This window comes from Sesamum indicum, linkage group LG1 (assembly GCF_000512975.1).
Source record: "Sesamum indicum cultivar Zhongzhi No. 13 linkage group LG1, S_indicum_v1.0, whole genome shotgun sequence".
Classification (NCBI taxonomy): Eukaryota; Viridiplantae; Streptophyta; class Magnoliopsida; order Lamiales; family Pedaliaceae; genus Sesamum; species Sesamum indicum.
Window position 1 is genome coordinate 6,949,801 of NC_026145.1, and position 21,812 is coordinate 6,971,612.

General features: G+C 31.9%; 2 protein-coding genes across 5 annotated transcripts; one reads left to right on the forward strand and one right to left on the reverse strand.

Moving 5' to 3' along the window:
• On the forward strand, nucleotides 739-1,233 carry LOC105158815 (selenoprotein H-like). The gene has a single exon (XM_011075697.1). It carries the CDS (start codon nucleotides 739-741, stop codon nucleotides 1,231-1,233), a length of 495 nt encoding a protein of 164 aa, XP_011073999.1.
• Nucleotides 17,950-21,801, reverse strand: LOC105157609 (tetraspanin-10). 4 transcript variants are annotated; one of them, XM_011074034.2, is made up of 11 exons: nucleotides 21,713-21,801; nucleotides 20,609-20,721; nucleotides 20,462-20,516; nucleotides 20,299-20,354; nucleotides 19,724-19,771; nucleotides 19,380-19,428; nucleotides 19,208-19,291; nucleotides 19,046-19,113; nucleotides 18,832-18,957; nucleotides 18,652-18,727; nucleotides 17,950-18,393 (listed from the first exon to the last, which is right to left on the reverse strand). In XM_011074034.2, exons 1-11 carry the CDS (start codon nucleotides 21,770-21,772, stop codon nucleotides 18,328-18,330), a joined length of 801 nt encoding a protein of 266 aa, XP_011072336.1. In that variant the 5' UTR covers nucleotides 21,773-21,801; the 3' UTR covers nucleotides 17,950-18,327. The 4 variants fall into 4 exon arrangements, with proteins under 4 accessions (XP_011072336.1, XP_011072327.1, XP_020554496.1 ...); XM_011074025.2 differs by lacking the exon at nucleotides 17,950-18,393 and adding an exon at nucleotides 18,403-18,501; XM_020698837.1 differs by lacking the exon at nucleotides 17,950-18,393 and adding an exon at nucleotides 18,403-18,501 and having other exon boundaries at nucleotides 20,609-20,705; nucleotides 21,713-21,789.

Here is a 21,812-nt window from a genome sequence, read left to right on the forward strand (position 1 = left end):
CATAATAGTCCTGAACTTTGGCTCAGAGGACTACATCAGCAACTGCATAAGGGTGGCTTGTGTCGGGCTCTTCTCGTCTGCTGGTTCTTGTGGTGGGCAAGGAATAAGTTGATCTTTGAGAATGCAAGCCTCCCAGCTAATGCGCTCTTGGATCGAATTCTGGGATATGAAGCTTGTTTTCAAGAACGTTTCCTTGGGGCTGAGGGTCAAGAGGCTTCACGTCAGGCGCTACATAGGATTCATGGGACCGTGATACATGTCTAAATGTCTAATTGATTTTGTTTGCTTAGTTTTCTTTCTGGTTTTGTGGCTTTTGATTTTGTTTTTCGGCTGTATGCGTACATTGGTTTACTTGATGGGTTTAAGCTATATTATCACCAGTTTTTCTCAAAAAAAAAAAAATAACTTAATTAGTCAATTCTATATTAAATCATTTTAATTAAAAAATTATATGTTCCTGCAGTGGACGGATGGCATTTAAAATTGTGCTCGTTGATAACCTGGGCGCACTAAACATAATCCTCTCCGTCCAAAAGCGCGGGAAACTGCCAATCAACCAACTAAATCAGAACGACCCCAAGAAACCACCCATGAAGAAGACAAACGAAATTCTTAGCAGACAAATTCGTGACATCAAGAAATCATTCAGAAAACAGAAGAGAAGAAAAAAAAAGGAATATCGTGTAGAGGAATAACGGTTCTATTTTCATCATCTGGGTTTCGCTTTCACTTCTATGAATGGCTCCAAAAAGGAAACAAAGAAAAGGAAATGATGGAGCCTCCACGTCGGCGGCAGCCACCACCTCCTCCCCCACCACCAGGGCAGCCCAGAGATCCGCCAACAGGGCAACCCGAAGCGCCACCAGTCGCGGCGCCGCCACCCTCCGCCCGCCTGTCGCCAATCCAGAACCACGCAAGAAAAGGAAAAACAAAGCCTTCACCAGCGCCAGCACATCCTTATCTTCCGCCGCCAAGACTGTGATCATTGAGCACTCCACGCAGTCTAACACATTCAAGAAGATTGCTAATAAAGTTAAGATTGCGCTAAAGAAAGAGCTTGCTGGAATGAAAGTCGTGCTCAACCCCGAGAAGCCTAGGAAGGGTTGCTTTCAGATCCGCGAGGAAGGAGGGGAGGTTTTCGTCAGTTTACTGGATATGGTGGGGCCCTTTGAGCAATTGAAGGCCTTGGACGTGAATGCGACCGTCGCCGAGATTGTTGGAAAGATTGGTTAATGGGTTTTGTGTAGTAGGGTTTCAGAGTAGGTGGGCACTTATTTTCTTGGAGGTTGATAATGGGAGTAAATTGATCTAGGGTTTAAATCTTGGTAATACAACCCTACTTTTCTTGATCTTTTGTAACCCTATTTTTCTTGAATCTTGGTCGTATTTCCAGCTATCTTGATCATCTCTCTCGCTGGATTTTTCGATCAGGGATTCCAATCTAATTTGTAATTTCTAAGTTCTTCTGATCTTTCTAGATGTAAAGAATTATTGTTCAGGTCTTCAATTTTTGTTTGTAGAAGTCAGGGTTTAGGATTCTTTGGCATTCCTTCTAGTGTTCTTGATTTTTCTTGATTTGTTGATGCATAGAGTTTAGGGTTTTCAATCTTGGGTATTCTTTTGGTTTTTTTCTTGATCCTGTTTTGGAAGGAATTGCTGTATTCCTCGGTTACAGCAGGCTTCAATTTGTCGTGCAAACTGTTCTTGTCTTGAATTTTGAATGCCAACTCGCGTTGGAAGAGGATTTCTGAAGTTTGAATGCATTATCCTATTGTGCTGATGTCTTTACATTGCTTTTTCCAGAAATTCTACATCCGCACGTTCAGACATTGTATTGTGATCTTTAATATATGAAGAACAAATTTTGATATATACTAAGCCAAAATTGACACCAGTGCATGGTTTTTGAGTATGAGGAATGTTAATTTCGCTCTCTTGTTTATGTCTTTCCAGTTATCAAATAACCTATATATGAATTGTGATGAGCTTATACATTGTGCCTAAGTGCTTGTTTAAATCGGTCCATTTATTTCTGATAATCTTCCAACATTTTGATTAATACAGAATTTTGTGAAGCATGAATTTGTGATACAACTTCTTTATATTTAGTACTTAAATTCTAAATTCTTATGTTTTTATGGGCTCCTCAACATCATGAAAAAACAATATGAATCCCCAGTAATAGCAACATCTTGTCGACGTATAAATTTGAATTTACAATCACTATAAAAAAAAGGTGGAATTTGACACGAATCAGATAATTGTTCGAAAATTCAATCCATATTGAAACGGATATTGAAACACATTAGGAACGGAACTTGGTAGACAACGTCACTATCCTCATTTTTTATGAATTATATTTTTGCAACGGTCAAACATTGCCAAAATGTGTTCCAAAGTAACAATTACAAAGACCATTCCAAAGGTCGTCCCAACATAATAATAACGGTAAATGGTTAAAACTCTGTTTGAAACATATTATTAGAATTAGGAAAGGGCTTGCAATGACCGTTCCTATATGTGTGACACTTGATGTCTAAAAGATGACAATTAGTAAATATATTCCAAAATAAGGAACAATTGGGAATAGTTTTGAGTACGCACGTAAGCAATTATGCGAAAAACTGTTTCTAATTATGAAGTTTACATAAGACGGAATGTGTTACAATTATCGTCCCAAAATCTGATAAGTTGGAATGGTTGCATTGTTTTATTACGACCTTTCCAAATAAAGTACAACGACTATAATTCAATAGTCAAAATAACCGTCCCTATGTCCTATCAAATGACCGTTTCAAATTGTAAAACGACAGCTACTTTTTAACGGCTAAATATGTGTACGGTACCCTTTCCAAATTTTTCTATATATATGTTCCTCTCTTTTCATTTAATCTCACTATCTTCTTCCATTTTTTTTATTTTCTCTCTATTTACTCAATCTCTCTTGAACTTTTTTTATCTCTCATTATCCCACTAATATTTTTATACTTTTGTTCGCCAATCTCTCTCAAATTTTTATTAATATTTGAAGTTATTTTTATCAAGTAACAATTTTAATTGTTTGTTTGTCAATTGATTATATTTATTGTAATTTTAATTTCACTACAAGAAAACAGGGTATCAGAGACGGAAATTTCCGTCTCTGAAAGTAGAAATTTCGCGACGGAAAAATAGCGACGGAATTTCTCTAAAACAAATTAGCGACGGAAAAATCCATCGCCGCTGTATGTGGCTGAAAGCCCCGTGGCTAAATTATTAGCGACGAAAATACTCCATCTCTAATTCTGAGACCGAACATTTCCATCGCTGATTCTATCGACAAACAAGAAGAAAGTTTACGTGTAATCCGTCTCTGATTTCCGTAGAAAATCCGTCTCTAATTTCGTCGATAAAAAAGTAACTTCTGTCTCTAATCCGTCTCTAAAGGTAAAGTATTTATTTGTTAATTCAGTCTCTGAAACGCAGAAAATGTTCCGTCTCTGATTCGGCCTCTAAACTTTCAAAATTTTCCGTCTCTAATCCATCTTTAATTTTTTTGATTTTTACTGGGCAGATTTTTTAATTTCTGTACCCAAATTAATATCTGGTCATTATACCATCAAATACTTCAATCAATACCAAAATCTGAATTTTCCAAACAAGAACAATAAATATTAACAAAAAAGATACTCATAATACAATAACACTAATATAATTGATGTCATCATCCAAATACTACCAAATAATATCAATGTCTGCACTCCTAAGTCAACAAACATAAATTAAAGTACAATCCAAATCAACATAAAATAAGTCATAAACAACCAACAGAAAAAATAAACTAATTATCTTTCCTGGAATGTTGTTGCTCCAGTTGTCCAGACCCATCAGCAAATTGACGGTTTCTGTATCCCACATCTTGAAGTAATTTTCGAACTAATTCTTGTAGGTCTGCCTCCCTCTTTCGAGCCTCTTCCTCCCTCTTTCGAGCTTCTTCAAGAGCAATTTCAAGAAATTTTGTATTTTCTTCTTCTCGTCTTGAAAACTCTTCTTCCATCTTTGTAGCATTAGTCGCATGTCCTCTACAGCTTTTGTTAACTCATCAACCTTCTCGTTAGATGCTTTAAGATTAGAATTGACTGAACTTGAACTTGTAGATGAGGAGCTACATCCAAATCCATATAAGCGTCTTTTAGAAGGACCTCCAGTGATATCATACCAAGTTGAGATATCAAATGAAGACTGTGAAGAAACATCAGTACCTTATGGGATTCCGTACCATCCCCACTGATGCCGATAACCTCAGCTCCTGCTTTCTTGAATTTTTCATAAGAATCCCTGAAGGCACATGCCTGTAAACATTGTGAAACATTAAGGAGCACATAGTATTTTTCAGAAAAATTCAATTTGATCATGCTTGTCGCAATGATGCATGTCACTTGATTTTATATATATATTCTGATTTGGTACCATTAAAAAAGTTCAGTTTTGTTTTTCTTTTTCTTTCCTTTATCCTTAGGTTGTGCCTTCTCAGATGTCATTACACTGCGCAAGTTTGATAAATTGACGTATTCTTTGCCATCCTATATAATGATATCTCCAATAGGACCTGTCATATTCAGGTTAAAGCTAATTAGATACATAATAGAATTATGACAGCAAAATATAAATTTAATGTGAAATTGTTTACCTTGTGTGGGACGAAAAACAAAATAAGGAGGGTGTGCAACCATAGGTAGTGATGGCCTAATGTTGATCCTTGTATGCATGAAACTTGGTGGTGGTACTGATGTAGGATTGACATGTTGTTTAGAATTAGCGTCATGGAAATATATTGTTTGCAACACAGTTTCCTTAAGGAAAAAATATTGGGGATTGGTTAGGTTGTGAATTACGACATGTAAAAATAATAATGGTCATAAGACGCTCCAAAGATTATAATACATTTTGTAGGATTAATTGGTAAATCTTTATGAAATTCAATTATTAGTAAATAAATTATATATCATAATTGAAATATAATAAAATTTGAACGGATTAAAATGGAGTTCGTTATAATATTTGGGGGTAACTTATATTAATTAAAAAATTTAGGAATGATGTAATGAATATTTTAAAAAAATTCAAATTAAATAAATAAAATAATAATAATATTATAAATGTATTAGTAAATAATATATATATATATATATATGTATATATAAAGGGCGGAGAGAGAGTTGAGAGTGGGAGGTGGGGCCATCAACCCCCACCGCCTCATTCTCCCCTTTTTTTCCTTTGTTCTTTAACACACACACACATACATAACACATAGCACACACACAACCCACAGAACACAATTGAAAAATTGCAATTCTCTCGACAGAAAAAAGAAAAAAACAGAGGTACGAAAATTGTAATTTTGATTTTTATTAATTTATATAATTATATTATTTAATTAGTCCATTTATTAAATATTGCTTATATTGAACAATATACTATTATTAATCGGAATATTTTTTAGGAGTTTCGCTATTTAAAATAGTGTTGAATTGAATATCAAATCAGATATAAAAATGATATCATTGGTTAATTAGATTATTAAATTTATTAGATTTAAATATTACTATAGTTAATTTATACAATTTTATCAATTTATTAACCAAATACACAATTCTATGTATTATTATTTAATTAAATTATATGATAGCGAGAAATTGATAGAAAATTTATAGAAATATTCTGAAAATTATATTTAATAAATATTATGTTATTTATGAATTTTATTAAAAATGATAATTATAAATATTTAAGGGGTTTGGTTAAATAAATCTCTATGAATTAATTGATAAATTATAAATATTTTATGAACACTAGATTGTCTAGTTATTAAGAAGAACTAGAACAAAAATTTATATTTCGATAGAAATAAAATATTAAAAAATTATTAAGAATTGTGTGAATAATATTTAATACTCTATTTAAAAAAATAACGATATTCTTGATATATTAATTGTATGCATTATAACCAATTATAGGCTACGAGGAAAAGGTGAAAAGACTGACAAATATCGATTGAGTAGATAAAAATATTGTAAGGTCGAGGTAAGTAAAATAATTGGTATTATCGATATATGTCCCGTTTATTGGTTATTACCGCTTCATAAATTTGTGGTTCATGCTGACGTTGATTTATCTAAAAATATATGAGTGGTGAATGATTTAATTTGATTGATGATATTGTGTACGTATAATGAGAAAATACATTGAAATATTATGTCTGTTGTTTGATGTGTTGTGGATGTCTGAAAATGAGAGTGTATCGATATATGGTTTTACGTTACAAGTTGCTTAAAAGAATGGTGGTATGTGAAAATGAGGGAATGGTGGAAATTGAATATAATTGTGGTGTGAATACCCCTTGATGTTGAAAAGCCTGTAAAGCAAAATGAGATGAAAAGAGCTATTATGTGATATAAAAGAGCTATGATGCGAATTGAGATTGATGAGTCTGCTGTCAAGAGGATTCACTTGAACTTATATAATGATGAGATTGAGTTGATGGAAAAAAATACGATATCACCTTCTAGCAAGCAAACTAGGAAAGAAGGGAGTTTAATTGGTAGTTTATTGCGAGTTAGCTATGTGGTGCAATGAAACTGATTATGTTAGGATTAAACTAACTATATTCTATGCATGTATCCTACTTATCTTGTTTGGCGTTGTATTTGATATACATATATAGATATGGCTGGTTATTTACTTATTAAGTTGCAGGCTCATCCCTCTGCTTACATTTTTTTTTTCAGAAATAGATCTTGAGGTGTCTGCCTGTCCAAGGCTAGGTCTAAACGCTATATTCGGGCAGGTCAGATCATACGTCGTTTTCTCCTCATTGTCAGTTAGAATACAAATCACATTTTGTCAATATAAAGAGAACGTAAAAGTATGGGGATTACTTATGATGATTCACCTTGTGGTGTTTGATATATATATATATATATATATATTTGATATATATATATATTATATATATAATAATGTTGAGGGTTGGTTATACTTGTTATGACGTTGGGATGACGTGTGCATATTGATTAGATGATTATGTGCATATTTATATATATTGATACAGGGATTACTTTAAGTATGATGTTTAGGAAAGATATAGCCCTAGTAGCGATAGGGGATGCTACAACTAAAATAGAAACAACAACAATATTAACAGCATCACTAGATTAACAACATGAACAAACCTATTTTAGATGCTACTATTGGTAGGGAGCAAGTGATAGGGCCTATCTGCTCACCTATATAAGGAAAATTATTTTCTTGAAAGGTCACATCTCTAAAGCCTATAATGGATATTTTGTTTAAATCAAACAACTTATATCCCTTTTTATTTTGTGCATAGCCTAAAAATATACATTTTATGGCTCTTGAATCAAATTTGGATTTGTTTGGTAGTGTATTGGTTGCAAAACATAAGCATCCAAAGGTTCTAAAATAAGTGTAGTTTATTGGCTTCTTAAAAAGTATTTCATATGGTGTTCTCCACTTTAAAGTATGTGTTGGTATTCTGTTGATAATGTATGTTGCAGTCAAGATAACATCTGTCAAAAATATATATTTTGGGCAGGTTTGAGCATCCAAAGGTTCTAAAATAAGTGTAGTTTATTGGCTTCTTAAAAAGTATTTCATATGGTGTTCTCCACTTTAAAGTATGTGTTGGTATTCTATTGATAATGTATGTTGCAGTCAAGATAACATCTGTCAGAAATATTTTTGGCAGGTTTGATTGAAACATTAAAGACCTGGCTACTTGTAAAAGGTGTTTATGCTTCCTTTCTACAACCCAATTTGGTTGTGGGGTGCAAACACAAGTTGTTTGATGAATGATTCCCTCTTCGTTGAAAAAGTTTTGACATTGATCCCCTAGGAATTCGGTACCATTATTAGTTTTTATTACTTTGATTCTTTTGTTAAATTGAGTTAGGATCATTTTATGAAAATTAATAAGAAAGCTGTCAGTTTGTGATTTTTGCTGCATTAAATAGGTCCAAGAACACTGGCAGCAATGATCCACTATTGTTAGCATATATGTACATTTTGATATAGAATATTGATACAATAAGTCAAAGCAGTTATGTGAAGAGGATTCACTTGTGGGAAAGGACAACATTTGTTGTTTAGCTTGAGGACATATCTCACAGGGTAAAGCTTCAGTTTTGTTTCTTTGTATCAAACCAGTATGCATCATTACATTTTGAGAAGTATGTGCTAAACTCCTATGCCATGTCTCAAAAGTAACTGAGGATGTACTAAGGTCATAATCCTTGCTGAGATTCAACATCCTATCTATTGTCAAAGGATTGTTTCTTGAGGTGATGAAGTCTTCCTAACTTGCATCCTACTACAACCACTTCATTAGTCTTGTGGTCCTGCATAACACAATAAGATGGAAAGAATTTAAACCTAATGCTAGAAGTATTGCAAAACTTACTGACAGAGAGTAAATTAGACTTCAAATCAGGTATAAGCAACACATTTTAAGACATATTTTGTTACTAAAGTGTATGTCTCCAGAACTTCCTACAGAATGCTTGGTTCCATCAGCAAGGTGTATGAATGTGTGAGAGACCTTAGATTCACATTTATCAAACATTGAAGCATTGCTACACATATGAGTGGTAGCACCAGTTTCAATAATCCAGATATTGTTTTTCCAGCTATCAAGAACAGAGTTTCCAAGGAACTTACCTGAGAATTCTGCACAGCCTTCACCAGTTGGAGAGGGAATATCATTCTCCATTCCTCCAAAATATTTGTGAAGCTCTGCCCTGATGATTTCAGTGACTGGCCTTTCATCAATGGCATTATATACTGATTCTTCAGACTCAGTAGCAATTATTGCTTTGTTGTTAGTAGTTATGTATTTCAAGGCATACTTCTTTCAGGTGACTTGGTTTTCCACATTCTTTGCATACCTAAGTTCTTTTGTCAACTGGATTTCTTCTTCTTTGAAAAGGTCTTTGAAATTCATTCTTCTTGATAGCCTGCATTGCCATATTTTGAGTGGTGTATGAGCTACCTAAATTAACTTCCTTTTGCTTCTCAGTTCTCAAGATCATGGAGTATGCCTTGTTGACATTGGGCAGATGATCCATCATGAGAATTTGGTTTCTCACATGGTCGTAGCGTTCTTGGAGCCCCATCAAGAATTGCATCAACTAGTCTGACATCTCTGCCATTTCTTTGACAGCTCCACAGGTGCATTAAGGATTGGGTGTGATGCAGGCCAGTTCATCCGAAAGCCTTTTAAGCTTGGAAAAGTAGGCTGAGACTGACAAACAACCTTGTGTTATAGAAGCCATTTCTCGTTTTAGTTGGTAAACCATTGGACCATTACTTTGCCCAAACCTGGTCCCCAACTCAACCTAAAGCTCTTTAGCATTGTTGATGTACAGAAAACTTTCGACAATTTCCTTAGAGATGGAGTTAAGAATCCACAAAGTACCATGTAATCTGCCCTTATCCATTGCTCCAGTTCTTTTCCATTTTCTGTGGATTTGATTCATCCCCCATTGATGAAACTCAATTTCATTTTGGCACCTAGAGCTATTTTCACTGATCGGCTCCATGAGAGGTAATTAGATCCATCTAATGGAGTTGACACCAAGCTCAAGCCTGGATTGTCACTTGGTTGTAAATTCAAACTTTCAAGATCATTTGCCATTTTTCTTGCAATTATCTGGAGGTAAATTAAGGAGATCTGAAAAGGAGGATCCAGAGACCATTAAAGATTGCTTCCGATACTATGTAAAGAAAGTAAATGAAAAGAAGAACACAATATTAAGTTCCATTGATAACTTGGTTCTATTTCTTGAATAGCTCATGTACAGAAGAAGAGTTTCTCTCCTAGTGATGTACACTCTCTTGCTCTTTTAAAACCCTTCTTTAATTAACCGCTATTTCTTAACTAATTAGCCTCCACTAATCAAATAACTAACTAGAAAACGTTAAAAAAATGAAAGCGCGAGCAACTACTTTAAGTAGTGCCCCAACGACTAGTCATAGTCGTATTTACAGAGAAATAGGAAAGCAACTAATAAAAGCGTAAATTCCACGACACGATTTCTTCTAGCTCCAAGGTTCTTCTTCCTCCTTTGACAATGAACAGAGTACGCAGACAAAACACGTGGGGTAAAGTGAAACTTAGCCCGGCCATACGTCATCTCTGTCAATTTTATTTTGATTTCATGTGACTTTCCCGCCAAAGTTACACATAATCCGACAATCAATAGTTTCACGTCTTGTTTCGCTACTATTTTAAACCTAAGCTCCTTGATTTTCATGTTCTTTACTTGATTGATATATAATAAAAATAAATTATTTAAATTCTCGATGACTATTTACTTTGATAATTGTCGGCAATTGTAGAAGACAATCTTCAATTTTCAGAGCCATTTTGACTCTGACAAGATATACTCAAGAACAAGAATTTCAAGAGTAAACATTGCTAATAAAGTTGAGACAAATTATTTATGCTAACATCTTCTATTTTTAGCATAAATATAAGAATATAGCATATTCCTTTGATCAGCAACAACCTCAGTACCTCATTGGAATTAAGGTAGATTTATAGATAATAGGTCTAATGAAAATTTTGAATTACTAAAGTGGAACAATAGTTGCTCAATATTTGCACTAAGACATGGCAAACCTACCAAATCAAATAAATTATACTAATTGCATTCATAATTGAAAAATTCACGAAATCGAAGAATATTTGCACAAAGTCGCAAAACATGCTAGATATTGAGATATTTGTAAGTATATTCATATAAAACAAATAAAAAGTTATTTTTAATAAATTTTATTAATATTATGTGTCCAACCAATTAACAATCCCATGTATATACTTTTTTGTATACTTCATACACATCTCATTCTAGTGCACGAATAATTACGTTCTTGTCTATAACTACATCACCTGTATATTCATTATAAATTTTGATAAAATTCAATTATTTCGTAAACCAATCAAGAGCAAAAGTAATCCATTGTAGTAAATTATTGAAAAGAGTAAATTCTGAAATCAAGAAATTTCCTAGAGTATAAATCAAACGATGTTGAGGTAGTCTGTGGAGTGAACTAGTAGAGTTCTTCAAGTATAAAGTATTAAACACAAACGTGCTTGTTAAATGTAGAATTGTTTCATCTCTTTACGCATGACTTTTCACTTAGTGATGAGTAAGAATTATTTAATTTAAAATTTCTAATTTTATATATTGCCAACTACAATATAAGTCCTTTTCCGTTCAACATTTATAGTGGTATACACACGTGAAATCTCAAAACAAAAGAACTTTGAGACTCCATGATCTCGGAGATCCTTACTGAGGTCAATGTTTACAAAATAAGCAACTTCAAGTAAGCATATTAGGAAAAAAGAAAAATTATACGAGAATGAGGATAATGAAACCAAGTGTAGGAGGACATCAACAAGGCGGGCAAACTCTTTTTAATTAGGGAAAAAGAAAATTCTGGTCCTATAACTACGGCCCGAATTCCTTTTTGTCTTTTAACTTTGTCAATATTAGATTTAGTCTTTTATCTATCATTTTTTGTATAGATTCGGTTCTTTAACCTTTATGAGTCTTTTTCCCTTTTAATAATAAAGCTTAATAGTCCATCCTAATGCTTTTAAAGGCCCAACATGCTTCCAACAAAAAATTAAGTCTTTATAAATTCATACATTTTATGTGTAATTAATTATTAGATGCAAAATGAATGGGGATTGACTAAATTTGCTCTTTAAAAAACTATGCAAGGGTAAAATTGTCCGAAATTGGATCAGAGGACTAAAAAAGTACATATTTTTTAAAGTTGCGGGACTAAAACTAAAACGCATAAACTTAAAAGATTAAAATTAATAGCAGACAAACTTAAAGGATTAAAGAAATAATTTTTCGCTTTTAATTATTTAAATTCTTAATTATCACATTGATGATTCACTATCATCTATTCTAAAAGATAAAAGTAGTAATTTTCAAAGCCGTTTTTAGGCCAAAATGCAAAGAATATAATAGTAAAAAAATTAGCATAATTATATATCTTTCTTATAAATAAAAAAACTCATAATGGTATGAAATACTATCAAATTCATAACGATATGACATACTATATATGAACCCAATTCTTTAAAATATAGAATAATATTACATTGTACTAAAGTTCACTATATGTAAAAGTATTGTGCAAATTAACAGTGTACATATCCAATAGTAATTGATGTGGTCGAGGATTTTTACTAAGGGATAAAATTAGGAATTTTACCTCGGCACAATTGCACACCAGATGAATTGCGATTTTCAAAAGAGGTGTTATTTTCAAGAAAAATGGGTCTCACTCAATGAATAGTAACTTGTCTTAAAAAATTAATATTTTGGTATTTATAGTAATGTTGGAAGTTATATGGTGTGGTGGATTGCATTTGCTTAATGCATGTCTCATACATATCAAATTACTTTTTTACCCTTATAATTTAATATATTTTTTACTAATGCACATCAGTAATTGACCCTTGAAATGGTTATAGTGAAATACAAAGACAGATTTTGAAGGGATATTCTCAAGAACACAAATTTCATTATTAAGCATTGTGAAACACAAATTTCAAAAAAAGTGCAACTCCCACCAAATTGTGCATGAAAATAGGGAAAAATTGATGCACAAAAATGAATGAAAGATCTCACCAAAATCGCACATTTCGTCCTAACAGAGAAAACTTTAGATTGCACCAGTAGTAGAAAGAAAAAATCGATTCTTTATATACATATATATTTCTTTTTTTATTCAAAACAAAAAAGGTATATGAAAAAATTAATTCTCATATTGAGACAGGGAATGATTGAAATTGTTTGATTATTGATTTACATATATATGTATACACAAATATACTCACAACTCCGCTCATGCTTGAATTGAAAAAATATAAACTATGTGCGTACTAGTTTCTCACTTCAGTCCTTACGCTATAAGTCCTTTGTCTACTCGCTTTAGTCTGCGGTACTCCAAACTATTAAATTATTTATTGATAGTAAATTATCCTGAAATTATTTCATCGGTCTTCTGCACCCACTGCCATCTGTCATCTTTATCAATTTTATTTTTATTTCATGTGATTTTTGCACTAAATTTGCACATTCAAGAGTTGTTTATTTCTGTTAAATTTCATGTCTTCTTTGGTTACTTTTCTAACTCTTAATGAAATTTTTAAATTAGTAAAGTTGAAAATAGTGCTCAATATCTGCACAAAAGACATAGCAAAGCTAGGAAATCAAATATATTATACTAATTGTATCAATAATTGTAAAAGTTTGAAGTCAAGGGATATTTTTACAAAGTCACAATACATACTAGATATTGAGATATTTGTAGTATATTCATATAAAATAGGATAAATTACAACTACCTTCCTTGATGTTTGTCATAATTATGAATATCCCCCTTGTTATTTGAAAAATTATAAATATCCCCCTAATGTTTGATGAAATTATGTGACCTTTGGATGGAGGGATGAAATTGCCAACTTTGCACTTACTGTATTATTCTTATTTTTTAGAAAAAAACAAAAATTTATAAAAAAATTGAACGGGGTGGATGAAAAAATTTTAAAAATTATAAAAAATTACCCACATAGTCCATAAAAAAGATAAAAAAAAATAAAATTATAAATTTAATTCACAAGGGCATTTTGGTCAGTTCACCACAAAAAATGGATGAAAACCTAATAGATTTGGCTAATTGTTAGACGGACGTTAAAATCAGGGGATATTGATAATTTTTTAAATAACAAGGGAGTATTTGTAATTATGTCAAATTTCAGAGGAGGTCTTAATTCACCTTATAAAATAAATGGAAAGTTATTTTAATAAACTAGTATTTATATCAAATGTCCAACCAAACGCATTTCATTCTAGTGCACGAATGATTATGGTCTTCTGTATGACTACATCACTTGTACATTCATGTCCTAAATTATGATAAAATCAAATATACAATTATTTTGAAAACCAATCAAGAACAAAATTGATATTATTAGTCAATGTTTCTTTGTGGTAAATTAATAAATAAAAATAGACTCCAAAATCAAGAAAGTTTCTCTAGAAAAAATCAAATGGAGTTGAAGTAGTCTGTGGAGAGTACCAGACCCAGAGATTTTCAAGTACAAAATATGAAATACAAATTTAAAATATTATAAAGAATTATTTCAACTCTTTGCACATGACTTTTCACTTGTTAGAATTATCTAATTTGAAAGTTCTAACCCGAAAGTTCTAACCCTATATATGTTGGCGACTATGAAGGAAGTTCTTTCGTTCAATATTTATATTTGGTGAACTTAGGTTAAATTTCAAACCAGAAAAGCATTGAGACTCCATGATCTCGGAAATTTTTATTGAATCTGATTTATGCAAAATAAGCGACCTCAAGTAAGCAGATCAAGAAAAAAGAAAATATAGGAGTTAGAGGATGAAGACGAAAATGAAAGTAAGTTTAGAAGGACATCTAATAGCAATGCATTTTATTATAATTCCAGTGATATTTTTCTATCATTTTATGCTAAAATACTCTTGATCAAGTGCTGCATTGCAGAATTAGCTTATAAGTGATTGATGGAATGAAAGAGGAATAAAGATGCCACAATCAACATTTTGACAGATTGGATTGACCAGTTAGGCGTGCCCACAGGAAAGCAACAAAAAAAGGAATATCCAAAATACGATTTTTTTTTAAGGATTTTTGTGGCAGATCAGGATATCTATGGCTGATTGGATACTCTCCTTACCAAAGAAAATTCTTTAGGATAATAATCATTTCAATTTCATAAGTTTTTTAGTTTTATTACAAATCTACATTTTCTAGTCCTAATAGTAATAGGTAACTAGCTAGTATGAATAAGTGATGTAATTCGTCATATGGACATTTTTTATCTTTTGATCTTTTATTTTTCTGAGTTTTTTTTATAATGTTTTCTCTTCTCCTTTTATGTATTCTTCCATGAGTATGCTAGGCCAGATCTTTTGTTTCTAGTTAAAGATATAGTGAATGCTTGATCAATTTGTGCTCTTTTCTTTCATTCATATGGGTGTATTTGTTGTTCTCTGTGCTTTTATCACAAATAATATGGTTTATGAATGATAGGTACTGTTATTTATTTGTCTAGCCAATTGAACTTGCAAATTCGTAAAATAATTAGTGATAACACAACATATTTTATCATGTCGTAGTGGTTGATTATATTGTGGGGACTGCACGATCTAACTTGAATAAATTCTCATAGAAGTTTATTGATTAGAATTAGGTTTTTCTAGTTCTTAATGCTATTGGTAAATTAAATATTGAGGACATTCCCAAGGTTGTTTGCTGATTAGAGAACTAGTCAACGAGCGTTCCTTGCCTAATGACAAGGTAACAAAATGTGAGGTTGTTAGGTCGTACCAATAATCATGACCAATTTATCTATCATGAACAATCTTCATCTTTGCATCTATGATTAATAGTTGAATCAAGCATGATCATGTCTTTACTAGAAATCTTCCTTCTCATATTTGTTTCTCTTTTATTTTTTTTTATTTCTAGAATTAGACTTTAAAAAAAAACCTCTTTTATTTTTTATTTTTTATTTTTATATTCTTTGAAGGAATTAATTTAAATCAATCTCTTTGACTTCAACCCCACTCACTACTTTCACAAGTTTTAGTAAGAAAATATTTTTGGTGGATTCGACACTCATTAAATTTTGGCGTCCTTGCGGGGAATTGGTGTCTTTAAGTTAATTTATTTTAGTTATTTGTTCTCGTTGCTTGGTTTTTAATGCCATGATCTTCTAGTACAGTTGAACTAGAATTGGTCCCGAAATTGAGAAAACTGCACGTATACTTCGAAAAGAAACCAAGAAACACACTAAAAAAACCTCCACCTCTTCCGAACAGAGGCAGACTTAAAACTAGATGTGCCCACATCTAGCGACTTTGAAGACGAAGCCATGGCTCGAAATCTAGAACGAACAATTAATAAGACTTCTCTTGACTTAAATTAACAATCTCTTTGCATTAAATATCTAACTTTGGATGATGATTTTGAACTTAAATCTGGCCATATTCATTTACTTCCTACTTTTCACGGCCTTACAGATGAAAATCCACACAAACATCTAAGGGATTTCATATAGTATGTTCTAGCATGAGACCTCAAGGGATCACTAAATAGTAAGGCCATTAAATTGATTTTCATGATGCATGAAAATTATTGAATAGCAATTTCTATCATTTTCTTATTTTTTTAATTAAATTTTAAATACTTATTTGTTTTGGTGTTTATTTTTAAAATTTCTATGTCAATTGCTTGATTTTGTGCGACAAGAGAAAATAAATTTGTTTAATGTTAATAAGTATGTATTTCGTTTTTTCAAAACTTATTTTTATAATTCTACTTAATCCGTCGTTTAATTTTATTTTACATTTATTTCATGTTAATTAGTACATATTTCGCTTTTCAAATTTATTTATATAATTCTACTTAATCAATCATTTACGTTTTATTTCTATTTAAATATTTACTCTTTTATATATTTTATACACCAATTTTTATATATACATATGTATTATTTGCATTTATTAATTTTTTATTTTATAGTTTAATTTTGTTATTTTCTTTCAGAATTTATATTTTTATTTTTCTACAAAAATAAACAAATTAGTTGTTTAATTCTACTCAAATTACCAATTATTTTCCTTTTTTCTGTCTAAATATTCATTCTTTTGTACTTTTTATACTCTATTTTTTAATATATCATAATTTCATCCATCAAAATTTTATTTTATAGTTTATTTTTTTTTTTGTTCATTTTTCCGATTTATTTTCTGTTCTGTTTTTATTTTCCAACAAAATGGAACAAATTCATTTAATACTAATAGGCACATATTTCATTTAATATTTATTTGTATGATTCTACCTAATTTGATATTTAATTTTTATTTTTATTTAAATATTTTTCCTTTTTTATCTTTTTATAGATATATATATATAAGAATTACGTCTATTAAAATTGTATTATATTCCATCTTTCTTTATTTTATTGTTTTTTGTTTTTTAGTTGTCATTCTTACAATTTATGAACAGTAAATTTTTATTCTTATTTTCTACTTTATTTTATTTTTTAAAAAGTAAGATTATTTTAGATTTATGTACTTTAATACAGATTCTAATGAAAGATGAATTATAAAAAATGATACATTTAACTAATTTCTTTTTTTTTTTATTTTCCTACAGAGTTGGATATTGGTAGAAAAGTAAAAAAGTGTTCTATACATTTAACAGAATGTAATAATTTTATAAAAGTAATCCTTATAAAATACACATTTTGGTTAGTAGGATATATTGTATGTTTAGAAAAATATAATTTTCAATAATAATCAAGATAGATTAAAAATTCAAAACTATTATATGTTATCTTAAAAATGATAAACTAAAAGATCTATTTAATTTAAAAATAAAAAAATTATATATACACAAATTCTACGCTAGTATATATATATATATATATATATATATATATAACAAGATCTAACAATTAATATTTAGGAGTATAGATATTATTTTATAGGAAAAATTTATAAAAATCGGGCCTAGAGCACATGTTGCACATACGATGTCGGGATTTTTTGCTCTTTTTAGTAAACACGATGTAAATTGAGAATTTTTTTTTAGAATGGTGTATTTTCCCACTTTCGAATAACACAGTGGGCAAGATGCATTTTTTTCTTTTTATATTAGTATAGATATGGATACGTTTAAACGTAGTAACATTAAACAGGGGTGCAAGAAAATGCTACCACGATCATCAAGGGAGAGACTGCTATGATGTTTTTACAGGAATTACATCAATATAGGTATGTCTAAAGATCAGACAATCTGGGAAGCTACTTCATCAAGTTAACAATGTCCGAAAACCTCGACTCTTTTTTGATGTTTATGTTGAACTAGACTACTAGAGTTAAAACACCGTATGCTGTCTTGTGTAAGAAATTGAATGGAAGAACGATTGATTTGGCATTAGTTTCACATGGCAAAGATTGTACAATTTCATTCCTTGACATTACACGTTCGACAAATTCAAACATATCCGGGAGATATGGAATCACCACAGCATTTGAAGTCACCATCATAACTCTGATCAGCAAATTTCTCAAGAAATGGAGGGCAGAGATAATGCAGTGAAATTGTGATGAGTGCACGGCACACGGGAGACGGGAGTGAAGTTAATTACCCTTGAGGAATTGCTCGGACTTTATACCCATACATTCACACTTTAGAGTTGCCCCTGGCAGCATTTCTTCTTGCGCAGCATCCCACAAAGTAAATCATCGACTGCAGTGAAACAGACATCATTGTAATTAATTGAGATTAATCATCGAATTGAGGATGTAGGAACAAGTTACACAAATATGCACAGCATCCCACAAAGTAAATCATCGACTGCAGTGAAACAGACATCATCGTAATCAATCGAGATTAATCATTGGATTGAGGACGTAGGAACAAGTTACACAAATATGCAGCTCCGGTCCTATCTGGAAAATTTTCTCAATGTTTATATAAGTAAATAATACTAGAGACGTGCTGTACCAGGACAACAAAGAGAATACAATTGAAGATCGCTACGACCCTCCATTCAGTTTTCATGTACTGTGCAACTCCAGCCCTTGGTAGTAGGTAACATCAAAGAAACGCAAAGATCTGTAAGAATTCGTTGACAGATAAACCGGACTATATTACTATATATGAATGAAGACGGGTCGTATTTACTTGCAAGAATCACAATTATAGCACTTGACAGCTTTAGAGTTTTTGTAAAGTCTGCAATCTTTGTTGGAACTTATGGGGTGGAAGCTCAAGTCGTAGAACGACGCATTCATGGCTGGATAACCACACCTGAAAAACACGTGCACATACACAGACACAAGGTTTCAGAATAAAATGGTACGAGAAACTGCGCTGAAGAAAACAGAAAGGAACCTACTCAGATGGTGGTCGACAACAACCAGCTTCAATGGGGCTTAATTTTGCCGATTTAAATTGCTTGAGAGTCTGCAATAACAGGTAAAGCATAAAAATATTCAATGATTTACTCAAAAACAATAAAAAAGAAGATGACGATAGGAGAATAGAGTCGTGTAAGAACCCTGTATCTTTTCGAAAGGTTGTTGCAATCATCTGACTTGACAAGGCAACTCTTGAGGTGATCCCAGTTATGGGAATTGTTTAGCTGGAATGGGCGTAGGAAAAAAGAATGAGTTATTTTCAGACATCGTGCTGATTTTGCAGACTGATAAGATTGTAAAATGGATGCTTACTTGTTTAAGAAACCAGGTACTATAATCTTGAAGCTGATACTCTTTATACCTAAGCGGAGGAGAAGGATTAATTTCTTGAAGTAGATTCAATTAAGATGATGGACAGGGATGATCAGAAAAAAGAAGAGAATTTCTCGAGAATTGCATAAACCATGCTCAGAATATATACCTTATGCACATTAACATAAGTACACACACACGCACACTTGCATGTAATAATCATTACAAATCTATCTGAATGGGACATTTGTTTCTGCACTAACAACAATTATCATGGGATTATGGCGGAACCGCACGGCATGATGAACATGCATATGTTCGAATGAAATGCAAATCTGTCTTACCTAAGACCAGATACATTATGACCGGAGCCATTATTTGTTACTATAAACCTACAAAACAGACATCAAGGAAGGCAGATACATAGTCCATGAATTTCCAGGAACTTGTAAGAAAAACAAATACACGAGACATATGATTGCTTAAAAAGCTAACTGTTTTAAGAGGTAGGAAATATTAAATATTACAGAATTAAAAAGACTCATGGAACATACTTTCTTATCAAATCTGTCCACCGACTTTTTATGCCTGGCTGTTTGGATTCATAATACACAGTGTTTAACAAGATTGAAAGTTGCATCACGATATTGAAAGCGGATGTCTTCAGACAGCTATTACATCTATCCTCTTTTTAACTTTTCGGTTAAATTTTTAAGAGATTATCTATACATCTTACAAAATCCTCTTAGCCATTAATACCGCATTGAAAAAGTTAAAAAATGATCCGAACAATACAGATAAAGAACTCAAACAAGTTTGAAAAAGAATTGCAGAAGATATTTCCATAAGGTCCATTATTTGAAAATAACAAAGAGCAAATCACGCAGAACCAACGATGTCCCACACTTCAAATACTTACGCTAACACTGTGAAGACCAAAATAGCCACCAGTATAATGCAAAGCAAGATGAGATACTGCAAGTTACAGGCTAAGGAAGAACTAAGCGCAAGTATGATGCAAGAGAAAAGGAGCAAGATCCCATAGGTTCAGACAAAAGGCAAAATTGAGCTGGCAAGGATACAATCCATAACAAGATTGAGTTGTTCTTCAGCGCTCCCAAAAACCCAATTATTGATCTGAACAGATGAAAAAACACATTGGTTTGAAATAAGTAAGAGTCAATACAAACAGGAGCATTAGAAAAGTTCTTTGAAAGGGGGAAGCTTACACTACAAGGATTACAGCACCAAGGCCTATAACCGGCAATGTAAGAGATTTTCGACAGTTGTCATGATGAGCGCCCATCCACACACCAAAACCTATGACTGCCACAGCTAATAACTACAGTTAAATCGGAGGCGGTGAATCAGTTCATGAATACGCAATTTCAAAGTGAAACGACCAGTTTCAAAGTGCATATATAGTCAGATCTTAATATTTTCAGACGTGCAACGTAAACTCACATCAGAATTTGCAGCTTTCCAATGTCAATACTGGTAAATAGAAATTTAAATTAAAAAATCAAACAAATAACTTGCCAAGAATACAGCATATGCATGAGAAACTAGTTTTAATTATTCAAAACTTGTTACAAAACAAAACAAGTACAGTTTAAAATAGTTTACAAAACTACTGCAGGATATTGCACCCTGTAACATCTTTCTTTATATTTTTTTAAATAGCCGATGCATTCCAGTGTGTGACGTCTCCACTACAGAAGTTTTCTAATATCGAAACATTATAGCATCTAACGTCTCAGTAATATTATCCTAATTAGGCCAAGATGACTCGAGAAGTTACAAGGTCTAACATCTTGGCCTAAAAAAATAATAATAATACTAATAATATCAAGATGTCATATGCTATAATGTCTTCATATTAAAAAAAATAAAACAAAAATGCAGACATTACAAGCTGTAAATTGCTATTTAGAACGTATATATACAGAGAGAGAGAGAGAAGTTAAGGCATGAAACATTTCCTGGTAGTCTTATCAGCAATTCTTTGTTTTAACCTGGTACTTTGTTATTTTTCTTTTTTCTTTACAATTTTTAAATAATTAACCCAGGGAAGCTACACTTAAAATTCTACACTATGTTAACGGTGATTAAAGACACAATTCTACTCAATCAGACTACTGAATCATATCAAAAAAGCAGAAAGTAACACAATAATGAGTCATTTATTCCCTAAATCCAAAAACTAAAATTACAGGCATTAACAACAGTGAAGCAAACAAACATCAAAATCCCAGAAAAGAAAAAACAAAAAACAAAAGAAAAGAAAACGGGTCTTTATGAACAAGAAACATAAATGGAAAAAGGGAATATACCATTGTGAGAAAGTTGATCCACCGGATTACAAAAGTGCTTGTTCCTGTCCCTGAACTCATGATTCCCCCCCCCCCCCCCCCCCCCCCCCACCCCCTCACC